This window comes from Ovis aries, chromosome 5, assembly GCF_016772045.2.
Source record: "Ovis aries strain OAR_USU_Benz2616 breed Rambouillet chromosome 5, ARS-UI_Ramb_v3.0, whole genome shotgun sequence".
NCBI classification, from domain to species: domain Eukaryota; kingdom Metazoa; phylum Chordata; class Mammalia; order Artiodactyla; family Bovidae; genus Ovis; species Ovis aries.
This window is the reverse complement of record NC_056058.1, coordinates 77,431,086-77,458,179: the sequence shown is the minus strand read 5'-3', so window position 1 is coordinate 77,458,179 and position 27,094 is coordinate 77,431,086. Positions and strand designations below refer to the sequence as shown.

The 27,094-nt window shown below is 42.5% G+C and overlaps 1 protein-coding gene across 1 annotated transcript in view; it reads right to left on the bottom strand.

Annotated features, from left to right (window-relative positions):
* Nucleotides 1-27,094, bottom strand: part of TENM2 (teneurin transmembrane protein 2) — a 1,394,720-nt gene that overhangs the window by 422,908 nt on the left and 944,718 nt on the right. The window contains exon 6 of the mRNA XM_060415963.1: nt 2,267-2,476. Within this exon, the coding sequence (XP_060271946.1) occupies nt 2,267-2,476 (210 nt within the window). The remainder of the gene's footprint in view (nt 1-2,266; nt 2,477-27,094) is intronic.

Sequence of the window (27,094 nt, the reverse complement as noted above, 5' to 3'; positions counted from 1 at the left end):
TGAATGGCTGCCAGATGACCGGAGCTTTAACCAGCTCTCAGATTAAGTAACAAGGATAGTGTACATTTGGATCTTTACCCCTCAGGTGAAGAAATCCTGTCACTGTAGTCTAAGCGGAATGAAAATGGACCCTCAAATTTTCTGTGGTCTTTTTCCCTATTACTGAAGCTTAAATAGCTATCAGTCTGAAGTGAGCAGAACAAATTGGTGTGAGTGAAGAAAAATGGATAAGTTTGAGTCCGAACACACACATCTGTTGTGTCCACCAGAAGGAGGTCTTGATTAGGCAGCAAATCAACAAAAATTCCCTATCAACCACTTACAATCTGATACAACAGAAAAGAAATCACTCACGGCGTTATCACCAAGAAAACATTCTAGACAGCCCTGAGGTATGAATTGACCCCTTTTATGGAAATCATCTTGGCTTGGGTATACATATATGCATAAAAGGAGATAGTTTTTAAAAGCTCATTTTCTTGCTAATAATCATCTGTTTTTAAAAAGCTATCAGCAGGTGCACCTCATTTCAAAAGCCTCTTGTCCTTTATAATACAATATTCATCACGATTACATAGTATGAAATAAAAAGCAGCAAAATATAAGCGAGGATAGTTCAATTAAATGCAACATAATCTCAGAAGCAAAGGAAAAAAAAAATGATCCTGTAGCTAAAATCAGGTTCCAATGAAAGAAAAAAGGGAATATATTTCCACATATTTTTAATTATATAGAATTTCCTCAAACATGATTTTTCATAATATATTCCATTAAGTTAACATCATATTTGAAGAAAGAGCATTTTCCGATTTCATTTTAAGCCTGATTTTGAGCAATTACAGTGTCATTGTTCCGCGGTAGAAAGGTTGAATTCATTTACTGTGTGGTTATGCTAGTTATGATTGATGTCTCTTCTCCAAATGATAAACCAATCACCCCAATGATGTAATGTCATTTTAAGAGTGCCATAATCACATTTCTCTCAAACTAGAAGCTCTGATGAGTTCTAATAAAGATTTATGGTAGATTAAAGGCCTTCATAATATCAACAATGGATTGCTCATTTGATGAGAGATTTGATTAGGTAATTTTTTTTTTGAAAAAGAATATGAGTTTACTAAATATATCAGGGCTGGCTTTGAAGAAGGGCATGGGCCATCATAAGTAGCAGTCCATCATTCCATCTCCTGAATGAATCATCTTTAATGTACTTAGGAAGTCCTCTCTAATTGTAGAGGTTGAGGCCATTGGTGGCATATACTCATGGATGGAGCCCAAATACAGTTTCATCAAGGAACACCCTTGGCATGGAAATCCAGAACTTTCTGGACTGCTTTTGATGGGATATACTAATGGACACCATGAGTGACTAACTCCAAAGATAACTCCAAAGCCTTGGAGGTTGGGAGCAATTAATTTCTGCAAATGTCTCTCCTTGGGCTATGGGTACTTAACCCTAGGTGCTGCCCAATCCTACATTCACGTGTTTTGTGAGCCACCAACAGCAGAAATCAAAATAAGGCATGGCTACTTCTGGGTCTGGGGCAATTCCACCTAAGATTTAGAGATCCGGAACTGAGGCAAGTACCACAAAATCCTCAAAAGGGGGACAGAATGTTGTGACCAGTCCTTTTGATGTGTGAATGTGAAAACCACGGTGAGAACCAAGGATTTAGAGGTGGTATTTATCATGGTACCATGGAATCAGCTCATTAATTTCAAGTGAAGTGAGACAAGTAGAGGGTCAGAGGAGAGGTCACCCTCAAATGCTTCAGACTTGGCAAGACATTCAGCATTCACATCAGGGGAACACATTTTAATTGCAAAATCAGCTAAATAAGCAAGGAAGAAAGAGTCAGAAGCCAACCATCAAAAAAAAAAAAAAAAAGATCTGAGATGCACATGCATTGGTCACGTTGAGGGTGTCCGTCAGTCATGACCAGAATTATAGTAACACAACATCCAATATTCCATTATCTCTCTGCACTTCACCTTTGAGACCTGCAGACTCTCACGTGCAGTTGGGGGGAAATTCTTCCCACTGAAGGAGGGCCAAGCTCTGTTCAGATAGGCCACACCTCTTCAGTTACCACGACCTTCAACAAATAGACCCTGAAACCTTAGTGTCACCAGATGGCAAAGGCACTTCACCTCCTCGCTCCCCACACCACCTTCTCCCCGGCCCTGGTTTCAGAGGTGTCGTTTAGCAGGAGACTCCAAATCATCACGCACACAACACCACATGATCACGCCACGGTTTCCTTACCACTGCTGGAGGCTTGCTGGGGCCCTGAGCATGCTCTGAGCAGGTATGAATTGGGGGAGAACTCCTCATCGGGGTTGGTGTCCATGATTTGATGGGAGGTGTTGCTGTCTAGCAATGGCATCTGGCAGCTAACGGGTGGAGGATTATGGGAGCTAGGCAGCTGAGCAGATGGGAGGAGGCTAGACGAGGATGTAGGTGGAATGGGACGACCTGGGAAAGAGGACAGAGGGGTCAAAGGTCAGCAATGAGTGTCATGAGAGCATCCAGAGAAAGTTACATTACAATCACCTCACAATGCAAACATCCAAAAAAATAAATAAATAAATAAAAAGCTGCAGATGTATTTTGAGTGATTCGATGGTTTTTCCAAATGTCCAAATTCATACGACTGTAGTTGTGTATTTCAGAAAATGGACATGACAAGAGAAGCATCCATCGACACAGCTGAAATGGGATCAGTCAGGAAGACATCCACTTCCTTCCGTCTTTCCTGCTATAGTCCTAATCGGCGTTTCCACCATCTCTCAATGGACTAGCGCCCACTCTTGCCTCACACCTGTCTCTGACCCTTTGTCTCTCTCTCTTCTCTGCGGCAGCCAGAATGCTATTTTACTGACAGAAATTAGATCATATCACCCTCCTGCTTGGCTTCCCACTTTGAGACCCAAACTCTTTACACTGCCCTGCATGTCTCATCTACACTGGCACCAGCTGCCTCTTCCATCTCACCTCTGACAGGGCCCTTACCATGCTCCACTTTTATTCTCCGGCCAATGTACCATCTTTATTTCTGTTGCTTGCACACATCACACCATTCCATCTTCAGAGTCTTTACACTTCCCATCCCCTCTAGTGGAACATTCTTCCTTACCTGCAACCTCACTGATACTCACAAGCTGCTTCTTTTCATTCAAGCCTTCCCTGTTTGCCTTCTTGAGAACTGCCCATTTATCTGCTCTATCCTGTCATCCTGTTTAAATTTCTTGACAGCCCTTATGACTATTGGAAGGGAGATATGTCAACTTATTTTATTCACTCGTATATCCTCAGTATCTTCCTAACAAACAGCATCTGTTGAATGGATGAACAGATAAATAAGGGAGACTAAAATCAACCTCATTAGTCTGGGGAAGAAGGGGAGGAGAGGCAGAAAGGGCGACACATTTGCATCTCAAAGAAGTGGCCAGTGCCACCATTGTCTGGTGGCTCAGATGGTAAAGAATCTGCTTGCAACGAGGGAAACCTGGGTTTGATCCCTGGGTCAGGAAGATCCCCTGGAGAAGGGCATGGCAACCCACTCCAGTGTTCTCACCTGGAGAATCCCATGGATGGAGGAGCCTGGTGCGTTACAGTCCATGGGGTAGCAAAGTCAGACACGACTGAGCGACTAACTGTTTCTTTCACCGCTGTCTTCTTCTGGACATCACTGGGAAATTCCTACAAGGACCATCCGCACCACGCCATAGGGAGGAGCAGCCAGCCTGGAAGGTGGTGGGCAGTGTCTTGGAGCTAGCCTTTGGTCAAGAACTTCTCCTGCACAGAAGGCTGCTGCAACGCCTCTTTTTCTGTGGCAGGGAACTCCTGGCAGCAGAACTGCTGAGTGAAGGTAACTGCTGTGTGGACTTTAACCTGATTCACCCTTATATCTTGGGGTCCTTGCAATTGCTTGCCTGCTGGTTTGTTCATTTGGAAAACTCAGAAAAATGAGCCAAGAACAAACAGCAGCCCAGGGGATATGCCCTAAATCGGGGGTTGTCGAAAAGAGGGAAGGTATTAAGAAGGCAAACTCAAGAATCAGGTTAGAGTTTCAACTCAGGCAAGACATGCCCGAGGCAGGAGAAACCCATGTTCCTGCTTTGAGATGCACTGCACCTGTGAAGGCATTTTCGGACATCTCGTTATTGTGAGGTCGCTCAGCTGTGTCCAACTCTTTGAGACCCTATGGACTATAGCCCTCCAGGCTCCTCTGTCCACGGGATTTCCCAGACAAGAATAGTACAGTGGGTTGCCATTTCCTCCTCCAGGGGATCTTCCCAACCCAGAGATTGAAACTGTCTCCTGCACTGCAGGTGAATACTTTACCACCGAGCCACCTGGGAAGCCCTCAGATATTACATCTGGATGTATATTTTTGTCATCGCTTTTGTAATTGTATTTCATGATCAGTTGCCCAGTGCAGTAAATGTTATTGATAGATCATTTTGAATCAGTAAAATGCATAAGCATCTCCTAAAGGCACTCTGCTAAACACTGAGGATACAAAAGTAAGCAAGACATCATCCTTGCCCTCAGAGAGCTCACAGGCTAGTGGGAGAGGCAAACAGTAAAATGCATCATTTCAGCAGCACATGGTAAAGAGCACGATGGTCCCATGTAAGAACATGCTTCTATGGGGGCCCAGGGAGAGAGACCAGGTTGAGGTAGGGGTGGAGAGTCAAACAAAGATTCTTAGGAAAGGTGGTATCCAGGCAATCTTCCAGAGAAGAGGAAAGGGGCTCCTGGTGACATGAAACATGATGAACAACAGCACAGACACATCAAACCACTAGCCAATTAACTACCCCTTTTGAGGGCGGGAGTGGCAGAAAGAGACAGGAAACAAGGTACCCTGAAAGCTTAAATGTTAGGGGCTCAGTAACACAGTCGAAGAAGACTCATTCCTGAAGCAGGTCAATGGATGAATGAAGTTTGGTTTAAAAAATCCAGTTCATTCATAACTGTTCAGGAGCCACATAAGGCACAATATTCTTGCCAGATGCTCTGGCAAGGGTAGGCTGAATAATCAGCTTGTGATCAGAATCAGTACTCACATTTAATCAATGTGACTTCCCCCCAAAGCTGATAAAAATACTACCATCATTATTATTATTTTAACTGATAATCTTTTTGCATGACTATCTGCCTCTCACAGCGCAATCACGACCAGTTGGGGTTAAATGATTATCACCCCTATTTTGCAGATGAGAAAACTGAGGCACAGCACAGTGAGATTGCATAGGCAGCAAGTGACGGGGGCCAGGTTTGCCTGTTCCCAAGTCTCCTCTCTTACCAGTCTGCATGCTGCTTGCCTAAACTGCATGGTGGCAAGAATGGAAGAAGGTGACATACAAGGAGGGAAGGTGATGGACAGGAAATCATATTTCAAGTTTCCCGTTTCCCATTTCCCCATCCCAAGGCACTCTGCAGATTTCAAATGAGAAACACTGCTTTGAATAGCCATTGATAGCAGCTATCAGCTGGCAGAGTTCAAAGCTTTTCTCAAAATTTTGTTATGAAGTTCAAAGTGGCTTCTTCATAGCCATGCTACCCTCCACCTTCTTCAAGGCTCCCTGATACAGAGGCAGCCTGACCAGGGCACAGTGAAGTTGGCATTGACATCTACTTAGCAGCGAAGCAGTGGCAGGAATGGATTTTAACTCCCAATCAATAGGCTTTAAAGTTTGTATTATTGAAGCATATCTGAAACTGCATGTTGAAGAACAAGGGTGGCTGGGAGCCAATTTTTAAATTCCTTTGAGTGACTGAGGTGGAACTGAAGTTCAGGGGCAATTTTCCAGGAGCCTGATATGATAGTTGCTGTGAAATCATTCTTTTCATGAACTTTTGGAAATTTTGTTCAGCATGAATTCATTTCCTAGAGTACAGACAGGACTGCTTTTTAATTTCTACACATACAGACAATGGAAGAGCAAGTCCTAACACAGTGCAAGCATGGGAGTTATTCCGGTCTATTAGAATACATACTGTAGAATTATCTGATTCCTGTAAAATCCATGCACCCTTAAAACCCATGCTTTGGTAGCTCCTTAAATTCTGTAGCTGGTATCCACTACTCCTTGGGAAATTTCTCAGTCCCAAGATCTGCCCCCAGTCAAATTGTGTGCTGTTCTCTATTTGCTATGTCATTTGCTAATTTTGTTCACTTATGCTACATTTTTCCCCATGACTATTCCAACTGACAGAGACCATCTGTACAGACCCAAACAGGTTCCAAAGTACAGGGGAGAAAGCTGGAACTTACACAGGCTCACTTTATAGATCATGATTTCTTACTAAAATACTTAGTATGGGATGGGCATGAAACCAGGGGCTACGTCCTTACCCAGTTCCTACTGTTTTTGAAATTTTATTTTGAGTGTGTATAGAGTCCATGGCAAATATACAGAAAACCAGGTTTGATCACTCTGTTGAAAAGCAAGAGGAAACATGTAAAGGCAGCAATATGTCATTCATTAAACTCACATGGTCTTGATATGTGTGGGTGTATGTGTGTGAGTGTTTTCTAAGATCCCCATGTAAATCAAAGTCTAATTATGTGTGATTGGATTCCCTATGACCTTAAAAGTGGGAACTAAGTAAAATTTGCTGATTTTTCTGCTTTCAAATGAGTAAGATTTTGTGATGGTTTCAATTCATAACATTTTTTGGATTGAAAGACACACAGCATGTGCAAACCACTTAGGTCACCTCTCTGCGTAGCCTCTGGACCCATCCCTGTCCTCACTCCACATAAAGAACAAGCCTGCCCCTCCTTGAGGAGTGGGCAAGCAAGGGAACTGTTATTTGTTCTCACTACCCTCTGCTGTGGCATGAGCCCCAGTAAAGCTTTGCTTGGGGGGAAAAAAAGGACCCTATGAATTTTTACCTAACTAAAAAATTTATGATATTTTGATTCTACTTGTTTGACTTAGTATGAATAGAATGCTAGATTTCTAATAAAAGAATAGATATGCAACAAGCAACAAAGGCTTACTGTATAGCACAGGGAACTGTAGTCATTATCTTATAATAACCTATAATGGAAAATAATCTGGAAAATAATAAATGTGTATAACTGAATCACCTTGCTGTGTACCTGAAACACTGTAAGTCAACTATGCGTCAATAATACATATATTTAAGAAAAGACATGTAGCCAGACAGATCAGTTTCATGCTAGCTCTGACTGGTAGTGGCTGTTCAGAAGGCTGTGTTGAGAAGGATTCTGAGGACACACTGGGTTCCGAAGGAAATGGTTGAATCATCAAATAGAAAAATCACGGGTAAGGAATGAGGGGGAAAGCAGCATATCTTTAGAGTGCATTTGTCGTCTATGCTCCAGCCCCTTACGCATCATCTGCTTCAGCCACATCTGAAAACTTTACTCCACACCATCTGTGGCTTAAGTCACCTTGCTTTCACTCCCAATGTCTTGATCACAGCTCTGTCTTTCTTCTTACACTGACTTGGATCCAACTCTAGTTCTCCCACCCAAGATTAAATGGCTACAATCTACTCTCCATCCCCAGAGCAGTAAATATCATCCGTGAAATTGCTGTTCTGCCCACCTGTTGCTAACACATTCACTAATTTATGATTGAGGGCATGCTGCAGATCAATCCCCCAAATTCACTTCCAACAAGTTCCTCTTTTGTTCAAAAGATTAATGGCTAGCTGATACTAAAATCTTTTGTGTAGACAATGCATAACTGATCTATGCAGGGATGGGGTATCAGATTACTCGGTGACGCAGAGACACACGGGTGGGAGAAAACCAAACCAAAACAACACGAACATCATGGAGAACGATTACATATTAAAAAAATAAGTGAAATGACCTCATTATTAAATATACATGTGATTTCGCTCTGTGCTAAGAACTTAGCCAAGTATGTTACATGCACTTTTCTCTTATAACATTCACAACTTCTCTGTGAACAAAATCCTACTATCATCCCCATTTATAGGTGAAAAAGCTGAGGCAGAACTGGCTGGGATTTGAATTCAGGTGTTCTGATGGCAAGACCCAAGCCTCAGATGGTTCTTTCTGTGCTTTCCCACTTCCCACATTAAAGAAGAGAGATTGCTTTAAAAAAAAAAAAAAAAAGAACACGGACTCATTGATTCTCTTCTGGAAGCCACCATAGAGATCATCCTAGGGGAGGTAATTAACTGGGGTCAGAAACAAGCCACCTCCTGGAAATAGAGATCACGCACACACAACACATGATTTGCAAAGAAAGCAAGCAATTCTTAAGTTAGAAACAGGAAATCCTCTGTGGTTTTGTAAGTTTAAGGACTTAATAAAAATATCACTTTTGTGTTAAAGTTGAGGTTGCAAAAGGACGGCGTTAACAAAAGCAAAGCAGTTGGTTCAAGAATTCAAACAATTGTCCTAATGACATTTCCCAATACTTACTGTTTACTCAGATGTCTGACTAAATTATCCATTTCCCCTCAGATGTTTGGGATTTATGAAATCTCTATTTTTAAGAGAGTGAAAAGTGAGGTATGTGGGTTTGTATGTAAACAGAAATAATTTCAATGTCTGAGACTGAGCCCTCCTTTTGTTGAGGAGGAAATGGCACCCCACTCCAGTATTCTTGCCTGGGAAATCCCTTGGACAGAGAAACCTGGTGGGCCACACTCCTTGCGGCTGCAAAAAGACTGAGCAACTGAGCATTTGGTTTGTAACTGATGAATAGTTGAGGAATGTGGCCCCACTTTCTTTGGAGTTTCATGTGAACATCATTCTGGAAGATGGATCAGATCTTTTCAACTCTACCTAGTTCCACACATGGAACCTGCAGAAGGCTGTTGGGACAGCTCACTCGAGGTATGGTGAGCTCAGGGGGGCACTGGGGCACGGGAGCCCCAGCCGCCACCACACCTGGTCCAAAGTACCCTGACAACAGCTCGAACCGGACTCCCTGCTTCCAGCTGCAGGAATGTGGATGAAGCCGCTGCACAACCATTCAGCCTATTTTATGTGCTAAGAAAAAGACTCTGGGACTTTTCACATACCCTTCCCCAATTGTCAGGTAGTAAGAAGAGGAAAAAGGAGTCCAGAATGGTAGTGGCTAAAAGAAAAGGAAAGGGAAAAGCCCTGAAAATAGAACAAAGGAAGGTCCAAGGGGGACCTACCATAAATGTCGGGGGAGTTTGTAATTTCCTTGGTTCTGTCTTGTCACAACAGAAATTTGAAGCGAAGGATGGACCAGTGTTACAGCTCCATGTTACAGCTCAGTTTTACTTAGAAAGTAAGGGAAAATACATCCTCGAGGCATGAGGGCATGTCGGCCCAAAAGACGTGAAGAGAAGAGAGGCCCCCCAGCCCAATTTTGGCTCCTCTTTTTACCTGCTTTTCTCCTCTCCCTGGGCCTGCTCTATGTAAACTGGGCTAGCCAGGAGCGCTGTTGGTTTTACCTGAGGTCCTCACTCTGGTTCTCGGACCTTCCTTTGTTCTATTTTCGTGGGCTTTTCCCTTCCTTGTCTTTTAGCCACCGCCATTCTGGACTTTTTCCTATTCTAACTACCTAACACAATGATCACAGCAGCACTGTCTAGAGACTCAGGGATGTTAATAACAAGAACAGAGCAGAACCAAGATCTGAACTTCAGCTTGTGTTTTACTAAAACTGTAATGGCTTATTCCTGAACCTGGACTTGGCTCATGTTGAAATTCACCTGTTAATTGCCTTCATCATCCAACCCACCCCATTCTCATTTTCTACTCGGCCCTAAACGAAATCCTGGATGATTCTAATGGATGTGATTATCCAACAGTCTTTGGCAAATGAGGATCTCTGCCTTCCTGCTTACAGTGTTCCTGTCTCGATACTGTGTAACCATCCTTAGTTCCTTGGTCCAACTGCTTTCCTCTGTCCTCCAAAGCCCAAGTGGGGAATGGAGAGAGCACAGACTTTGAAGCCAGGCTGACTGAGTTCTGCCACTTTCTGTGTGAGTTTAAGCAATTAACTTCACCTCTTTGGGCCTCTCTGAGGACACTAACACTGATGAACACTGACTTTACATGCTGTAGTGAAGACCAGAGATAATATATGTAAGGTGGTGTCTGACACCATGGTAATGCCAGGGACTCAGATGGAGACAATGAAACTTGCCGCTTACTGGTTCAAGTTAGCCTGCAAGCACCTACTCTGTGTGCATGGGCACATGATAGTCATGGGGGTCTATCATTCTTCCCTCTTGGGTTGAGTCTGGTAGATAGTGAGGCTGGAACAATGTAGTTATCCTGCCAGTCAAGGGGAGAGGCTGCCTGAGAAAGGGGTATGCAGAGAGGCCCGCAGAGGTGGGAGGGGCAGAGAGACATACTCGGCTGGCGCTGTCAGGGTACTGGATTCAGCTAGGACTAAAGCAGCTGTCACTGAACTTCTCAATATATGAACCAATTCATTCTCCACCCAACCCTCTTTTTTTTTTCGTTTTGTTTTGTCCGGTTTTTTGAGCCAATTTGAGTTGGTTTCTGTCACTCAGAACCAAAAGCATCCTGTCTAAACCTGGTTACCAAGCCAAAGAGAGAATACAACTTGGTCAATACCATAAAGTTATTTAGTAGAACACCTAAAATAGATTTCAGGGCAGAAGACTTGCAGAATTATGAGATGTTCATGTTCTATAAGCTGATGCCCTTCTTGTTAAATCACGAGAAATTGAACGTGTTGGGTCCCAGAGAAACCATTTATGGCAGGAGGTACCTAGTCTATTGATATGAATACTATGGGCATCAGAGCGTAGGGGAGAGATGCTGGCGAATGTTGGTATCAATCCAGCTTACACTGCAGTAGCCTTCTGTCCTTGGCAATGGAGAAAAACTCAGATCACCTTCTAGCTGGACTGAGCCTTACAATAAATATACTGATCTTGGAGTAGGGTGAGAGAATCACTCAAGGCTCAATTTCTTGCCTGTGTCTAAGATTTTAAAAAGAACAGAGACAGTAGGTTTGATCAAAACTGTAGAATGCAAAGTGACCTCAATGAATATAGCATCTGAAAACTCAAATAGGCATGTATATATATGTGTGTGTGTGTAATTTTTACATCATATTACATATTTATATTCCCCTGCTGCTGCTGCTAAGTCACTTCAGTTGTGTCCAACTCTGTGCAACCCCATAGACGGCAGCCCACCAGGCTCCCCCGTCCCTGGGATTCTCCAGGCAAGAACCCTGGAGTGGGTTACCATTTCCTTCTCCAAAGCACGAAAGTGAAAAGTGAAAGTGAAGTCACTCAGTTGTGTCCGACTCTTAGGGACCCCATGAACTGCAGCCTACCAGGTTCCTCTGTCCGTGGGATTTTCCAGTCAAGAGTACTGGAGTGGGTTGCCATTGCCTTCTCCGATATTCCCCTGCTAGCTGCTTATATTTAGTGTTGATGTTAGTCTAGATCAGTCATTCTTAATTGGGGTAAATTTTGTCCCTCCAGGGGACAACTGGCAATGTCTGGAGACGTTTTGGTTGTCATAATTCACCGGGGTGGGGGAGGGAGAGGATGCTACTGACGCCTAGTGAGCAGAGACCAGAGACGTTGCTGAACATCCTACAATGCATAGGCCTGTCCTCCAGGAGAAATAACTTCCAGCCCCAAATGTCAACAGTGTGGAAGCTGAGAACCCCTGGGACAGCATGTGTGACCGCTTGTGATTAACATCCTTTATGTGACATGGTCAGTTTCTAAGTAGCTCCTTTTTTTTCCAACTGATAAGAATTAGGTAGATATTGGAGAAGGAAATGGCAACCTACTTCAGGATTCTTGCCTGGAGCATCCTATGGACAGAGGAGCCTGGCAGGCCACGGTCCATAGGGTCGCAGAGAGTCGGACATGACTGAGGTGAATAAGCATGCAGGCACGCAGGTAGATATTAGAAGTAAAAATTGGATCCAGTTAGCTCTTCACCCAAGAAAACTTCAAGCAAATAAGTTTAAGATGCAAATGGGGGGATTTAAGTTAAAGAGAGGGAAAAGTTCCTCAGAGCAAATCTAATTTGTTGCTAAGAGACATTACAGTTGGCCTTTATCCAGAAGATGGGGAGACCTGCCTGTCAGTAGAGAGTTGGGTTGCCTTTACAGATGTAAGAGATTCAGGGGAGAACATTCCAGCTCGGGCGTAGGTAAGTGCATCTCACCTGAGGAATTTTCATGATGACCTCTTATGGCTTCTCAATGAGGCAGTATCAGCTTAACTGGGCTTGAGCTATTCCATATCAGCCCATTTCAAGTTTTTATTTTTACAGCAGAAGACCTAATTGCCCTCTTCACTCACACTTCACTGAACTCACTAAAGCCCAGTTAAGCATTTTCTCGAAAACAAATCGTTTTCAGATGGCCCTGGCAAAACTATCCTGATTTCGCACAGGCCATTATACATAATTTATTGGAAGAGTGGCAGGCTGTTGGACTTGCCCCAGTTAAAGAGCCTCTTTCAGGAGCTTGAGCATGAACTGTCTTCACAGTTTGGGGCTCCATGCCTTTGAGTGTCATTCCTAGATCTCACGAACAAGTTGCCTGTTTATATAGCACATCTTCCTGGCAGCATTGCACTTTGGAATATATAGATATATTGTCAAATATAGATCGGGCTCTAGATAGAGGGGAGAGTTTATTTTTGAAGTAATATGATCTCTATAATTTTTCTTAATGCCAGCCCTTTCATATTCATGAGATGAAATGCAGTGAATCTGTACAGTTTTCCCTTTGGAGGACGGGAATTCTATTCCACCAGAGGCAATACAACCCTTTACCCAAGGTAAGGGAGTCTCAAACACATTCTGACCACAGATTCCTAGTTCCTCGATACATGCCTCTTAATTACATCTCTCAGCTTCTTTAAGATGAGATGGTATTATTATTTTGGTGATGTGCACTTGTGTGGATCAGTGCTGACTGATGGAACTCTCCAGGATGATGGGTATGTTCTACGTCAATAATGATTAATGCATGTGAATACCGAACAACTGAAAGGTGACTCCTGCAAATGAGGAAGCGAATTCTTAATCTAAGCTCATATAGCCACATGTGGCTGCTGGCTACCATATTGGACAGCCACCAATATGGTGTATAAGTCTAGCCTATGGTTCTAGCTTACCACTAAATGGTATCCCTCACTCATGTGTCTCTCTCCCCCATTTAAGAGCCAATATATTTCTGAATATACAGATTTGTTCCTGACATCCTCCTTTACTCTCCCAAGGCTCCTCAGTGCCTATGAAACATCGTTCTAACTCTCCTATGGAATTCTCTCTTCCCAGATGCTCTCATGCCTTATACTCTAGCCACATCAGAGCACTGGGGTGACTGAATATCCATCTTCCCCTTCCCTCCTTCCCTATGTATGGAAGTCATTCCTTACTCTTTGACAGTTTCAACCTTCTCCTGCAAACCTCCTGGAACACTCAGCTTAAGCATCATCTTCTTTATAAATCTTCCCTGATCACCTCACCCACTGGTTACCCAGGACATCCTTCTATCATTGTGTTTGTAATATGTTACCATATTTATTTTTCTACATGTCTGGCTCATTCATGAGACTATGAATGATTGGACAGAAATGAGGGATCATGCACCTCTGTATCTTGGTACCCAGTTCAGAGCCCGTACACTGCAGGGAGTGGTGCTATTGGTTGATTATAACAATTTATGCCACAAATATTTATTGCACGTGTGTCAAATGCACAACGGTGTTGACTTTACTGCTGGATGCCGTTTCTGTTGGTCTTGGGGTTTTGGTGCCTCTCAATGTGTTAGTATTTTGCTGAGAAGAATTTATTCTGATTTTAAATGTATGTTTTTCTTTTAATCAAGTAGCTGGAACATTAAGAGTTGGACCATAAAAAAAAGCTGAGTGCCAAAGAATTGATGCTTTTGAACTGTGATGCTGGAGAAGACTCTTGGGATTCCCTTGGACAACAAGGAGATCAAACCAGTCAATCCTAAAGGAAATCAACCCTGAATATGCATCAGATGCTGAAGCTGTAGCTCCAATATTTGGCCAACTGATGTGAAGAGCTGACTCACTGGAAAAGACCCTGATGCTGGGAGGGATTGAGGGCAGGAGAAGGGGGTGACAGAGGATGGGACAGTTGGATGGCATCACTGATTCAATGGACATGAGTTTGAGCAAGCTCTGAGAGACAGTGAAGGACAGGGAAGCCTGGAGTGCTGTAATCCACGGGGTAGCAAAGAGTTCGGCATGACTTTAGTGACTGAACAACAACAAAACATTCAGCTACTGCTTCCTCTGGCGCTCAAATGAAGACACAGCAGTCTGCAACAACCTTGAAGGGAAAACTTACTGCTTGATTTATTAACAGGAAATAGGTCAGTTGCTAAGATGGTGCTTTCTAAGGAATTCTCCACGGTGGTGGTGTGACTATTTTTTGGCTTGGCTGGGTTGACCCCAGAACCTAAACCCTGTTTACGATGCACTCCCACTCTATAATTATGAAGGCTTCCTATCCTAGGAACTGCTACAGAGGAGTGACCCAATACTGGCCAAGAACACAAGAAAGAAAGTGAAGTCGTTCAGTCATGTCCGACTCTTTGCGACTCCATGGACTGTAGCCTGCCAGGCTTCTCCATCCGTGGGATTTTTCAGGCAAGAATATTGGAGTAGGTTTCCATTTCTTTCTCCAGGGGATTATCCCAACCCAGGGATCAAACCTGGGTCTCTCACATTTCAGGCAGCCTCTTTGCTGTCTGAGCCACAAGGGATCCCAAGAACAGAAGGGGCAAGTCCTAAGTGCAGTTCCTACAGAACATACACAGGGCTGTTTTCCAGTCCCCTGTAACGCACATTATATTAAGAGCTTATTTGGGGGGAAAACTTTTAGAGAAAGACTGAAAGAAACTGTATGCCCATGACAAAACTTAACTTTCAGAAAGCTTCCTCGGGAAACATCTTCCATGACATGTAGGAATCCATCTTACTTTTACGTTCACTCCTTGGATTCATGGAAATATAAGATTGCCACTTGCTAAGATCCATTGAGCTCTTATAATGCATCAGGCATAATTTCCAAGCCCTTAAAATATATTATTATATTTAATCTTATAACAATCCTTTAGGGTAGGAAATATTATCCGCATTTCAAAGGACAGAAGACTGAACTAAGACAGGATGGGTTGTCTCGATGGAAGAACTTGAGCTAAGGCTCTAGAGCTTTTAACACTGCATAGGGAATGACAATGAAATTTAATTAACCATTATAATGACAAAGTACCCATCACTGATGTGACAATATGATTGGCAGCGGAACCAGACTGAAGTTTAACTTAGCTCTGCCACTGAACTGCTGGGTGAATTTTGGCAAGTCACTTAACTTTACTGTTCTCAAAAGTTTGATAAGCAAATGTATATAAAAATACAGATCATTCTAGGCACTGAATGAGATATTTATATAAATGGTCTGAAGTAAAGAGTAAATATTATCATCCATCAGAAGGTGATGAGAGAGAGGTCCTATTCCCCTTTTCCAGGACATTTTGAGGGTTAAATAATAACAGATGTGAAAGTCCAATGCAAATGGTAAAGTGCTCTACACATGGTAACTGTTTTTGTTCTCATTATTGGAAGCTTTCTTTTCCAAAGGCTTTGTCTGCAGACAGCAAACAGTTCTCAGCTGAAGCCTGCATTCCACTCTGTGCCTTGGAGACAGCAAAGATAAAACAAGGGATCTAGGTGACAGATGCTTGAGCTTTGTCACCTGCCTGTTGCCTACTGACACTACCACCCACCCATTCCTCATGGACCACTCCTTGATAAGGTGCTAAAGATTAGATATCGTAGGAATAACCACCGACAGCCAACAGAAAGGCTGAAAATCTCCCCCCCAAAGAATTTAGAAATGTTTGAAAACTAGAATGGAAAAAGTAAACTAGACCAGTACTAAGTCTAGCTGGTTAGGAGACCACGGATTAGTTGATTAGTTCACTCTTTCCTCATACAGTCATTTCTAAGTCATTGCCTTGGAGAAAGAATCCCCAATAGTAGTACAGTTAGAGTGAGGAGGCCACGGCCCCTACTGTGGCTACCTGAGAGTTTGCTAGCTGAGGGATTTACAGCAAATGACTTACCCTCAGTAGGCCTCAGTCAATGCATGCAATCAGTTCAGTTGAGTTCAGTCACTCAGTCATGTCCGACTCTTTGCGACCCCATGGACTGCAGCACGCCAGGCCTCCCTGTCCATTAAAAACTCCCAGAGTTTACCCAAACTCATGTCCACTGAATCGGTGATGCCATCCAACCATCTCAACCTCTGTCATCCCCTTGTCCTCCCACCTTCAATCTTTCCCAGGATCAGGGTCTTTTACAATCAGTCAGTTCTTTGCATCAGGTGGCCAAAGTATTAGAGTTTCTGCTTCAGCATCAGTCCTTCCAATGAATATTCAGGACTGATTTCTTTCAGGATGTACTGGTTGGATAGTCCAAGGAACTCTCAAGAGTCCTCTCCAACAGCACACTTCAAAAGCATCAATTCTTTGGTGCTCAGCTTTCTCACTCTCACATCCATACATGACCACTGGAAAAACCATAGCCTTGACTAGACAAACCTTTGGTGGCAAAGTAATGTCTCTGCTTTTTAATATAGTGTCTAGGTTGGTCATAACTTTTCTTCCAAGGAGTGAGCATCTTTTAATTTCATGGCTGCAGTCACCATCTGCAGTGATTTTGGAGCCGCCCAAAATAAAGTTTGACACTGTTTCCACTGTTTCCCCATCTATTTCCCATGAAGTGATGGGACCGGATGCCATGATCTTCGTTTTCTGAATGTTGAGTTTTAAGCCAACTTTTTCACTCTCCTCTTTCACTTTCATCAAGAGGCTCTTTATTTCTTCTTTGCTTTTTGCCATTAGGGTGATGTCATCTGCATATCTGAGGTTATTGATATTTCTCCCGGCAATCTTGATTCCAGCTTGTGCTTCCTCCAGCCCAGCATTTCTCATGATGTTCTCTGCATATAAGTTAAATAAGCAGGGTGACAATATACAGCCTTGATGTACTCCTTTTCCTATTTGGAACCAGTCTGTTGTTCCATGTCCAGTTCCAACTGTTGCTTCCTGCCCTGCATACAGATTTCTCAAGAGGCAAGTCAGGTGGTCTGGTATTCCCATCTCTTTCAGAATTTTCCACAGTGTGTTATGATCCACACAGTCAAAGGCTTTGGTGTAGTCAATAAAGCAGAAGTAGATGTTTTTCTGGAACTCTCTTGCTTTTTTGATGATCCAGCAGATGTTGGCAATTTGATCTCTGGTTCCTCTGCCTTTTCAAAATCCAGCTTGAACATCTGGAATTTCACAGTTCACGTACTGTTAAAGCCTGACTTGGAGAATTTTGAGCATTACTTTACTAGCGTGTGAGACGCGTACAATTGTGTAGTAGTTTGATCATTCTTTGGTATTGCCTTTCTTTGGGATTGGAATGAAAACTGACCTTTTCCAGTCCTGTGGCCACTGCTGAGTTTTCCAAGTTTGCTGGCATATTGAGTGCAGCACTTTCATAGCATCATCTTTTAGGATTTGAAATAGCTCAACTGGAATTCCATCACCTCCACTAGGTTTGTTCATAGTGATGCTTCCTAAGGCCCACTTGACTTCACATTCCAGGATGTCTGGCTGTACCCACTGCCCAATCCCTCTTGGCCAAGTTCTAGCACTAAAGTCAAATCATTGTCATCATCCCTGACATGTACTGAGTTCTTATTGTGTGCAGCCACTGTACTAAACAACTGCATAATCAGCTCAATGAATCATTAATTGTCCTATTTTATAGATGATTATCATTCCCTCTTACAGGCAAGGAAAATGAAGCAAAGAGCAGTTAAGTAACTTGCCTTCACATTCCTAGGTGAGTGGTCACACCATCATGATTATCTGGGTCATGAAGATCTTTTTTGTACAGTTCTTCTGTGTATTCTTGCCACCTCTTCTCAATATCTTCTGCTTCTGTTAGGTCCATACCATTTCTGTCCTTTATCAAGCCCATCTTTGCATGACATGTTCCCTTGGTGTCTCTAATTCTCTTGAAGCAATCTCTAGTCTTTCCCATTCTATTGTTTTCCTCTATTTCTTTGCACTGATCACTGAGGAAGGCTTTCTTATCTCTCCTTGCTATTCTTTTGGAACTCTGCATTCAAATGGGTATATCTTTCCTTTTCTCCTTTGCTTTTCACTTCTCTTCTTTTCACAGCTATTTGTAAGTCCTCCCGAGACAGCCATTTTTCTTTTTTGCATTTCTTTTTCTTGGGGATGGTCTTGATCCCTGTCTCTAGTACAATGTCATGAACCTCCATCCATAGTTCATCAGGCACTCTGCCTATTAGATCTAATCCCTTAAATATATTTCTCACTTCCACTGTATAATCGTAAGGGATTTGACTGAGGTCATACCTGAATGGTCTAGTGGTTTTCCATACTTTCTTCAATTTAAATCTGAATGTAGCAATAAGGAGTTCATGATCTGAGCCACAGTCAGCTCCCAGTCTTGTTTTTGCTGACAATGCTACTGTACTATTACATAACACTTCCTAGTACTTGTAGGCAATGTGAAGATGTAGTCTCAGCCACAATTGAACCCATATTCCAGTGGAGGAGACTAATACTCACTTTTTGAGCATTCAAAATGTTCTAGGCAATATGCTTAGCACACATCATTGTTTGTAACTTACTAATCCTTTCCAATAATACTATCTGGAAGGTATGATAATATTCCCATTTTACAGATGAAGAAACTGAGGTAGGTAGAGTTCCAGTGGCTGGACCAAGGTCACACAGTAAGTAATGAGCAGAGCCAAGATAGTAATTCAGATCTCTATGATTAATGATTGAATGGCCACAAAGAGTTATTGCAACATGAGTGAGATAAAGAGAGAAGAGTAACTAGAATCAGCAGGAAAGGCAGATTAGAAAGCATAGCACTGTGGAGGTGACAAAACAACCTGTAGGAAGCTCTCCTTCAGCTCTAAAACTCCGCAGTTTCTAAATATCATCTTTTGCACCCAGATAACAAGTATAGAGATCAATAATCAGGTCAAGATCACAGGTGAGGTTGCATCCTAGCAGAAATTCACAACCTGACTTCCACCTTCGCCATTATCTCTCAGCCTGGCTTCCTTTTTTCATGAAGTCATGATGAATCTTCACATTTCTCTTTTCAGGCACTGCTGGGTCCTGTTCTCTGAAGGCTCATTTAGAATACTCACCAGGGGAAACTATGCATGCTTCCATGCAGACCGCTGAAGACATGAAAAAATGACCTTCAAAGGGCAGAAGGAAGCATTACGGGGGAAAAACCAGGAGCACTGACTCCCCAAGTTGGCATAATAATCACACTGACCATATACCCTAGCCACATGTTTCTCAGTCTGAGGATTGCATGCCAAACGACTGATGCGTGTCTGAAATCGCTACGCTGTGGTTGAAAACACATGGAAAGGGAGATGTTTCAGACTTTCGACAATACACAGGCATCCTTGTGGCCTGCCGGACAACGAAGATGTCCCCGTTCAGCTCATGAGAACTTATCTTGTGTGCATGCATGTGCCCATGTCAGCAAAATTAACATGCACCCATGGGGCACTGTTGGCCAAGTCTCTATTTTCATAAATAATGCCTTTCTCGGCTTCTATAAGCCTGTTTGAAGACCTGCAGTGCATCCTGGCTATGATTCAAAGCCCACCTAATGAAAGCACCTCCACTGTCAGCAATGTTAATGTCACTTTAAAGAGTGTGAAATGTTGCTAAATGTGTCAGGAAACAATTAGATAACATAAGAGGCATGTTTTCTCAGTGCACAGAGAAATATATTATGCAGACGGGAGATAAACGCAAAGTTTTCTGAGCTCCAGCATATTCAGCACTCTCACCCCCTCCTCGTGCCTCTCTTTTTAATCCAACAGAGAAATTGTTTGGCAAGGCTCAGCCCTGTTTCAAATACTTGGAGAAGGGAGAAAGGCCTGCTTTGCCTCTGACTGTTGTCGCTTGAGCCCTGTGCTCTCAGGCTCAGCGAGATACAAACAGTCTTCCACTCAAATTAAATGTGTGCTCTCCTAATTAGCATTATAAATATAGGTTTCTCTGAGCCAGAGTTGATAAAATTACAGTGTTGGGCTGGAAAGGAACCGGCAGCTCTCCCATGCCGACACAATGGCTGCAGCGTTTGCCCAGCTAGAACAATGCCTCCAGGGCCTGCCCCCATCATCAGAGGTCAGCCTGGGGAAGGAAGGTAAATGCCAAGCGAGCTGACATTAGGACAACGACAGGGCCCAGATGCAATCTGTTCTTTGTATGTGATGGTATAAGGTTTGGCTTCTAAGCTCTGGGGAGAAAGGTTCTCACTGCAAAATGTCTTTGTAGAGTTTTGTCATCTCCGCCACCTGTGGGGTTCCAGCAGGGGCCTGGTAACCACAGGCAAAGACCGTCTGAAATGGATTTTTCCTATCCCCATCCAACATCGCTGTCCATGGTCCTGAGACATTGCTGAGCACTAGGAAATGGTTGCTTCTTTCTTCCCAGCCCTGAGATGCCTCTGCCCAACTTCTTGGGGGAGTTCTGAATTACCCAAGGAAATTGATGGAGGAGAGGAGGAAGAGAATAATTAAAGACAGATGAGGGCAGAGACTCGGGAATAGGCATAGCTACTAAATGATTGTCAGGTGGTGAAAAAGGAAATTATTTGTTTTGACATTATTTTCAAATAATCAGAGTTGCTAAGAAAGAAACTAGTACCAACCTGGGCTGAAACGCAGAGAGACTTCAGGTGAGTAAGGAGTCTGCATGTCAGGTGATGCAATGATGTGCAAGGCAGGGTATGAACGTGGCAGGGCAACCCCATCATGGTGGAAGTGATGACTGAAGTGTCAGTATCACTAAGCAAAAATTCTCAGGATTTTTCTTTTCTCATGAAAACATGCCACACTATACAGGCAAAGAACAAAGACAGTCACAGGTAGTAGTTAATGTTTGTTTTGCCATGTACACAGTTCTGCCATGTTAGGTGATCATAAGCAGGGGGTAAGGCTGACTTTTTCCCCAAGAAAAAGAAATGAAAAAATGCAAAATGGTTGTCTGAGGAAACCTTACAAATAGCTGTGAAAAGAAGTGAAGCTAAAGGCAAAGGAGGAAAGGAAAGATATACCCATTTGAATGCAGAGTTCCAAAGAAGAGCAAGGAGAGATAAGAAAGCCTTCCTCAGTGATCAGTGCAAAGAAATAGAGGGAAACAATAGAATGGGAAAGACTAGAGATTGCTTCAAGAGAATTAGAGACACCAAGGGAACATGTCATGCAAAAATGGGCTCGATAAAGGACAGAGATGGTATGGACCTAAGAGAAGCAGAAGATATTGAGAAGAGGTGGCAAGAATACACAGAAGAACTGTACAAAAAAGATCTTCATGACCCAGATAATCATGATGGTGTGATCACTCACCAAGAGCCAGAAATCCTGGAATGCAAAGTTAAGTGGGCCTTTGGCAGCATCACTATGAACAAAGCTAGTGGAGGTGATGGAATTCCAGTTGAGCTATTTCAAATCCTGAAAGATGATGCTGTGAAAGTGCTGCACTCAATATGCCAGCAAATTGGAAAACTCAGCAGTGGCCACAGGACTGGAAAAGGTCAGTTTTCATTCCAATCCCAAAGAAAGGCAACACCAAAGAATGATCAAACTACTGCACAATTGCGCTCATCTCACATGCTAGTAAAGTAATGCTCAAAATTCTCCAAGCCAGGCTTCAGCAATATGTGAACCATGAACTTCCAGATGTTCAAGCTGGTTTTAGAAAAGGCAGAGGAACCAGAGATCAAATTGCCAACAACTGTTGGATCATCAAAAAAGCAAGAGAGTTCCAGAAAAACATCACTTCTGCTTTATTGACTACACCAAAGACTTTGACTGTGTGAATCACAATACACTGTGGAAAATTCTGAAAGAGATGGGAATACCAGACCTCCTGACCTTTCTCCTGAGAAATCTGTATGCAGGTCAAGAAGCAACAGTTAGAACTGGACATGAAACAACAGACTGGTTACAAATTGGGAAAGGAGTACATCAAGGCTGTATATTGTCATCCTGCTTATTTAACTTATATGCAGAGTACATCATGCATAATGCTGGGGTATTGGAAGCACAAGCTGGAATCAAGATTGCTGGAAGAAAAATCAATAACCTCAGATACGAAGATGATACCACCCCTATGGCAGAACTAAAGAGCTTCTTGATGAAAGTGAAAGAGGAGGTTGAAAAAGTTGGCTTAAAACTCAACATTCAGAAAACTAAGATCATGGCATCCAGTCCCATCACATGATGGTAAATATATGGGGAAATAATGGAAACAGTGAGATATTTTATTTTGGGGGGCTCCAAAATCACTTGCAGATGATGACTGCAGCCATGAAATTAAAAGACGCTTGCTCCTTGGAAGAAAAGCTATGACCAACCTAGACAGCATATTAAAAAGCAGAGACATTACTTTGTCAAAAAAGGTCCATCTAGTCAAAGCTATGGTTTTTCCAGTGGTCATGTATGGATGTGAGTGTTGGACTACAAAGAAAGCTGAGCACCAAAGAATTGATTCTTTGAACTGTCATGTTGGAGAAGACTTGAGAGTCCCCTGGACTGCAAGGAGATCCAACCAGTCCATCCTGAAGGAAATCAGTCCTGAATATTCACTGGAAGGACTGATGTTGAAGCGGGAACTCCAATACTTTGGCCACCTGATGCGAAGTACTGACTCACTGTAAAACCTGATAATGGAAAAGACTGAAGGCAGAAGGAGAAGGGGACGACAGAGGTTGAGATGGTTGGATGGCATCTCCGACTTGATGGACATGAGTTTTAGCAAGCTCCGAGACTTGGTGATGGACGGGGAAGGCTGACCTGCTTCAGCCCAGGGTGTCATAAAGAGTCAGACTTAACTGAGTGACTGAACTGAACTGAAAGTTGACTTGCTGCTTATTTTCTTTGCTTTGCATCTCTTTAGAAGAGCTACCTAATCTCTTAGTCTTCCCTGGAGACTAGTAAAATTTATAGAATGACCTGGAGAAAGTCAGAGAAAGCTATGGCTTAAGACCATCAAAGGCTAGCTCTACAAGGAACATCAGAGAGTATCTGGACCAACAATTTCACTTTGCTGATAACAAAATTGTGGTTCAGAGAAAGAAAATGGCTTTTCCTAGAACATGCAGTGAATCAGTGACCCGAGTCCAAGGTCCAAGTCCAAGGTCTGTCCACTAAATCACACTACTCTTAATAATACTCAAGTTGAAGGATAAGTAGAAAAACCAAAGTTCAAGTTCTGACAAAGAAATCAAATTTCATAGCAAATCATATTAATGGGCTACAATTTTACAATTCTACTGCAAAAGCTGTAAAACAGGTACTGACTCCTCTTCCTGAAGTGAAGCCCAACACATAATGCTACACTCTTATTTTCCAAACTGTGTTCTTCGGGACACTGGGTTTTCTTAGAATATAAACATGTGACCCAGGTGGAAAAGGGTTCAGGACCAAATGGTTTGCACAATAGGAGATGCATAGGAGAAAAGAGTCTTGGTGTATGCTAGGCTGGTGTGATCATATCTGGACTGGCTGATCTATTCCATTTTAGGCTGATATCATCTTAGAGCCCAGCTGAGAAACTGGACTTGGTTGGGGGAGGAAATTCAGACTGATTGGTGTTTTAGAAATCATTTAAAAGATTACAGGCCCTGCAACTCTTGAGTGTGGAAAAGAGGTAAGGGAAGATGTAGCAATCCTGAAATAATACAGCTATGATCCATGGAAGAAGAAGTGAACTTTTATGAATGAATTCAGATGTCAGGACTCGGAATGATTAAAGTTAAAGGGAGGAGATTCATCTTGGTATCTACTGTAGTTATTTTCCCCTCCTTTTATCTAAATTCTACCTAGGATTATGATTCTTTAGGCATGTACTTTCTCATTCTTCTTAGAGTGCAACCTACTCTTCCATTCACTCAACACGTATTTATTGAAAAACTACTATGTTTCAAGCTGTCTTCTAGGCCAGAACATTGCTTTAGGTGGTTGTCCAATCCACAATACTAGTGCTGTTGCTTTTAATCTTTCCATCTCCCAAAGCACTTGCTCATGCAAAGTGTTTAATACTACTACTGGATCAAACAGAGACATATGCAAAGAGCTTTCTAACAACAGTTGCTAGATAATATCAGAATCTGCAACCATACAGGTAATAAGCTCCCCATCACAGAGATTATTTAAGCAGTCCAGTTCAGCCCTGGTCAGCAGACCAGAGAGTGTTTCATGTTTAGTGAGAAGTGGGCTTACAGGCCTTCTACATTCAGCTCCAGCTCAAAATCTCCATGATTTTAGGAGTGTTCTTGTCACTGTCCCTTGGGGTAAAGGAGACAGAGGATCATTTAGAAGATATCTCAAAAGTAAGCGGTCTGCCCCAAGCATCTCCCCACCCCATCAGAAGTCAGAGACACATCTGTCTTCCTGCCTTCTACATACATGAAAATTTTTAGTTCCTAGCTGAAAACTGAGACCTGTGTAGATTCAACACATCCGAAGAGGACTTTGCTTTATTTAAAGGAAATATGTCACTGTGCTGAAGCTCAAGCTCGCATTAATTACCACAAGTGTGATATTTGGCAAAACTTAGTTCCATGATTCAACATTTCCACTTGATCAGTTTCCAGAGCTAGATAAGAGCCTACAGCCATTCACAAAGTAATAACACTTTCTCCTTTTATGAGAGCTTTCATCTGTGGATCTCAAAGCATAGCATAAACAGTGATTAACGTTCATTTGGGAGGTGAGGATGCATTTGCTTCACTCCTTTGGCAAGGGAGGTATGGGAGGGGCTGACTGGTCAGTGCTCAGGCAGAAACTGGCATGCTGGGCTCTCTCTTCCCACCTGTTTTTTTGTTTTTTTCTATGATCACAGTAAACAAGTCATGTTGTCTATTGAAGCCAAAAGTCAGCCTATATGTACCTAAACTAAACTAGTTTCTATGCAGTATAAGAGGTTAAGTGGAAGATAAAAGCACAAGTAGGGAATTCTCTATCCGACCTTTCTTTTCTCCCTCAAGTGCCTTCTCTCTTTCCTTTTTTTCCTTCCTTTCTTCTCTCCCTCCCTTCCCCCTTTCTTCCATTTATTCAACACATATTCTTGGGTGTGAATGAAATGAAATGCAATCTTTCATTTCAACACATGAAATATAAAGCCAAAATCTTTGCCTTCTTAGAGTTTATATTCCGGTTGGGAGAGAGGAAAATCAACAAAGAAATAATAGCAGAAATAGTAATAAATTTAAAAAAGGCAACAAAATACATATTTACAGGCACTCATATACAAACACAAGCATAAATGTGTACATGTATAAAAGGGCTACAGGGGAAAATAAGAGAAGAGTAGGGGGACCAGCGAGAGGCAGGGTAGGGCTTAGGTGGTGATGCTACGTAAATCAAGGCCATCAGGGAAGAGCTCCCAGTTAAGATAACATTTGAACAGGGATCTAAAGGAAGTGAAGAGGTGGCTATGCTGATACCTAGGAGGAAGCGCATCCTGGACATGAGGACCAGCACTGATGGAGGCTCTGAGTTAGCAGTATGCTTGGTGCATCCAGGAAGAGCAAGCAGGTTAGGGAGCCTGGAAAGTGATGACAGATGAGGACGAGGGAGGCCTGACAAGCCACCGTGAGGTCTTGGCTTTCGCGCTAAGCTGCTCGAGACTTCTAAGAGAGGAGTGACCTGTCTGATGCACGCTTTAGCAAGATCACTTTTGTTGCTGTGTTGAGAGCGGACCTAAGGAAGGGTAGGGCAGAAGGTGGGAGACCCATTAGAAGGCGACATAATAATCCAGGTCAGAGATTATTGGGGCTTGGACTGTGACAAAGATCAGAGCCTGGAGACATTTTGAAGGTAAAGCTGACATGTCTCACTGGTGGACTAATGTGGTTTAAAGAGAAAGGAGGAAGTCGCCAATAATTCAGCTTGTGGCCTGAATAAGCATGGTTAGAGGCATGAGTCCCACCATACTCGATTATCGGCGCTATGGGTTTGTTTTCACACGTAGCGTAAGATGAGAGATATACCTGGATCGAAAACCACTCTCAGTGTAAGAAAATGTTGCTAATTGCTGCCTAAAATACACTTCTCAAACAGATAGGCAAAATTGCTATTTTATTCACAATTAAAAAAATATATATTTCCCAGGAAGAAAGAGGTACAAAGAGGTCTTTCAGATGTTCCGGAACAGTACTTACAAGGTAGACATCTTTTATCCAACTTAAGAAAATCTAATAAAACCTAAGCTGAGAGGGTTGAACTTTCACCTTTGTCCAGGCAAGGTGATGATACGCATGCCTTAGAGTAAAAATTTCTCAACCTATTACAGAGATAGGAGTGGTCCAGAAAATAAGCTATTTTCTCCCTCCAAACTCATATTCACATGTGGTACAGAGCAGTACATTAATTTGGTCCCATTCTTTGATTTCTCCTTTAACTTGACCTGATTTTCTTGCAAGCCTCAGGCACAGTTAATTTGTAGTGAGGGGTGTGTACATATATCAGGGAATATGTATTTGTGTGTGTGTGCCTGAGTAGATGCGGACCTTGGCTGAAATAGTAATATAGCACCTTTTTATTATTATTTATAGGAGAACTATATCTTCAGGGCTTTTAAAATAAAAAGAAATGGAAGATAGGTGATGTGAAATTATTTTTTTACTGCTCATACCCTTTGGTTGATGTGTAAATAATACAAATGAAATAGTAAACAGCATTAAGGGTACAATTATTGAGTAAAGAGAAATGTAGATTCACAGCTGTACAAAGTTCTCAGTTGTTATGCTAGGGAAGAGGTTATTTATGTAAAGTGCCATCAGTTTTTAAAGTCTTATTTGAATTATTCTATCACAAAACTGGAAGATGAATTTCTGTCTCTGAAGTTGAAAATCTAAAGCTTGGATAGTAATTGGCCACAAACATACAACTTCAATCTGCACAAAGAAAGAAGCAAAATGTGATAGTCTGTGGAGTGAAACAGTTGCTTAATTGGTTCTGAGTGACCC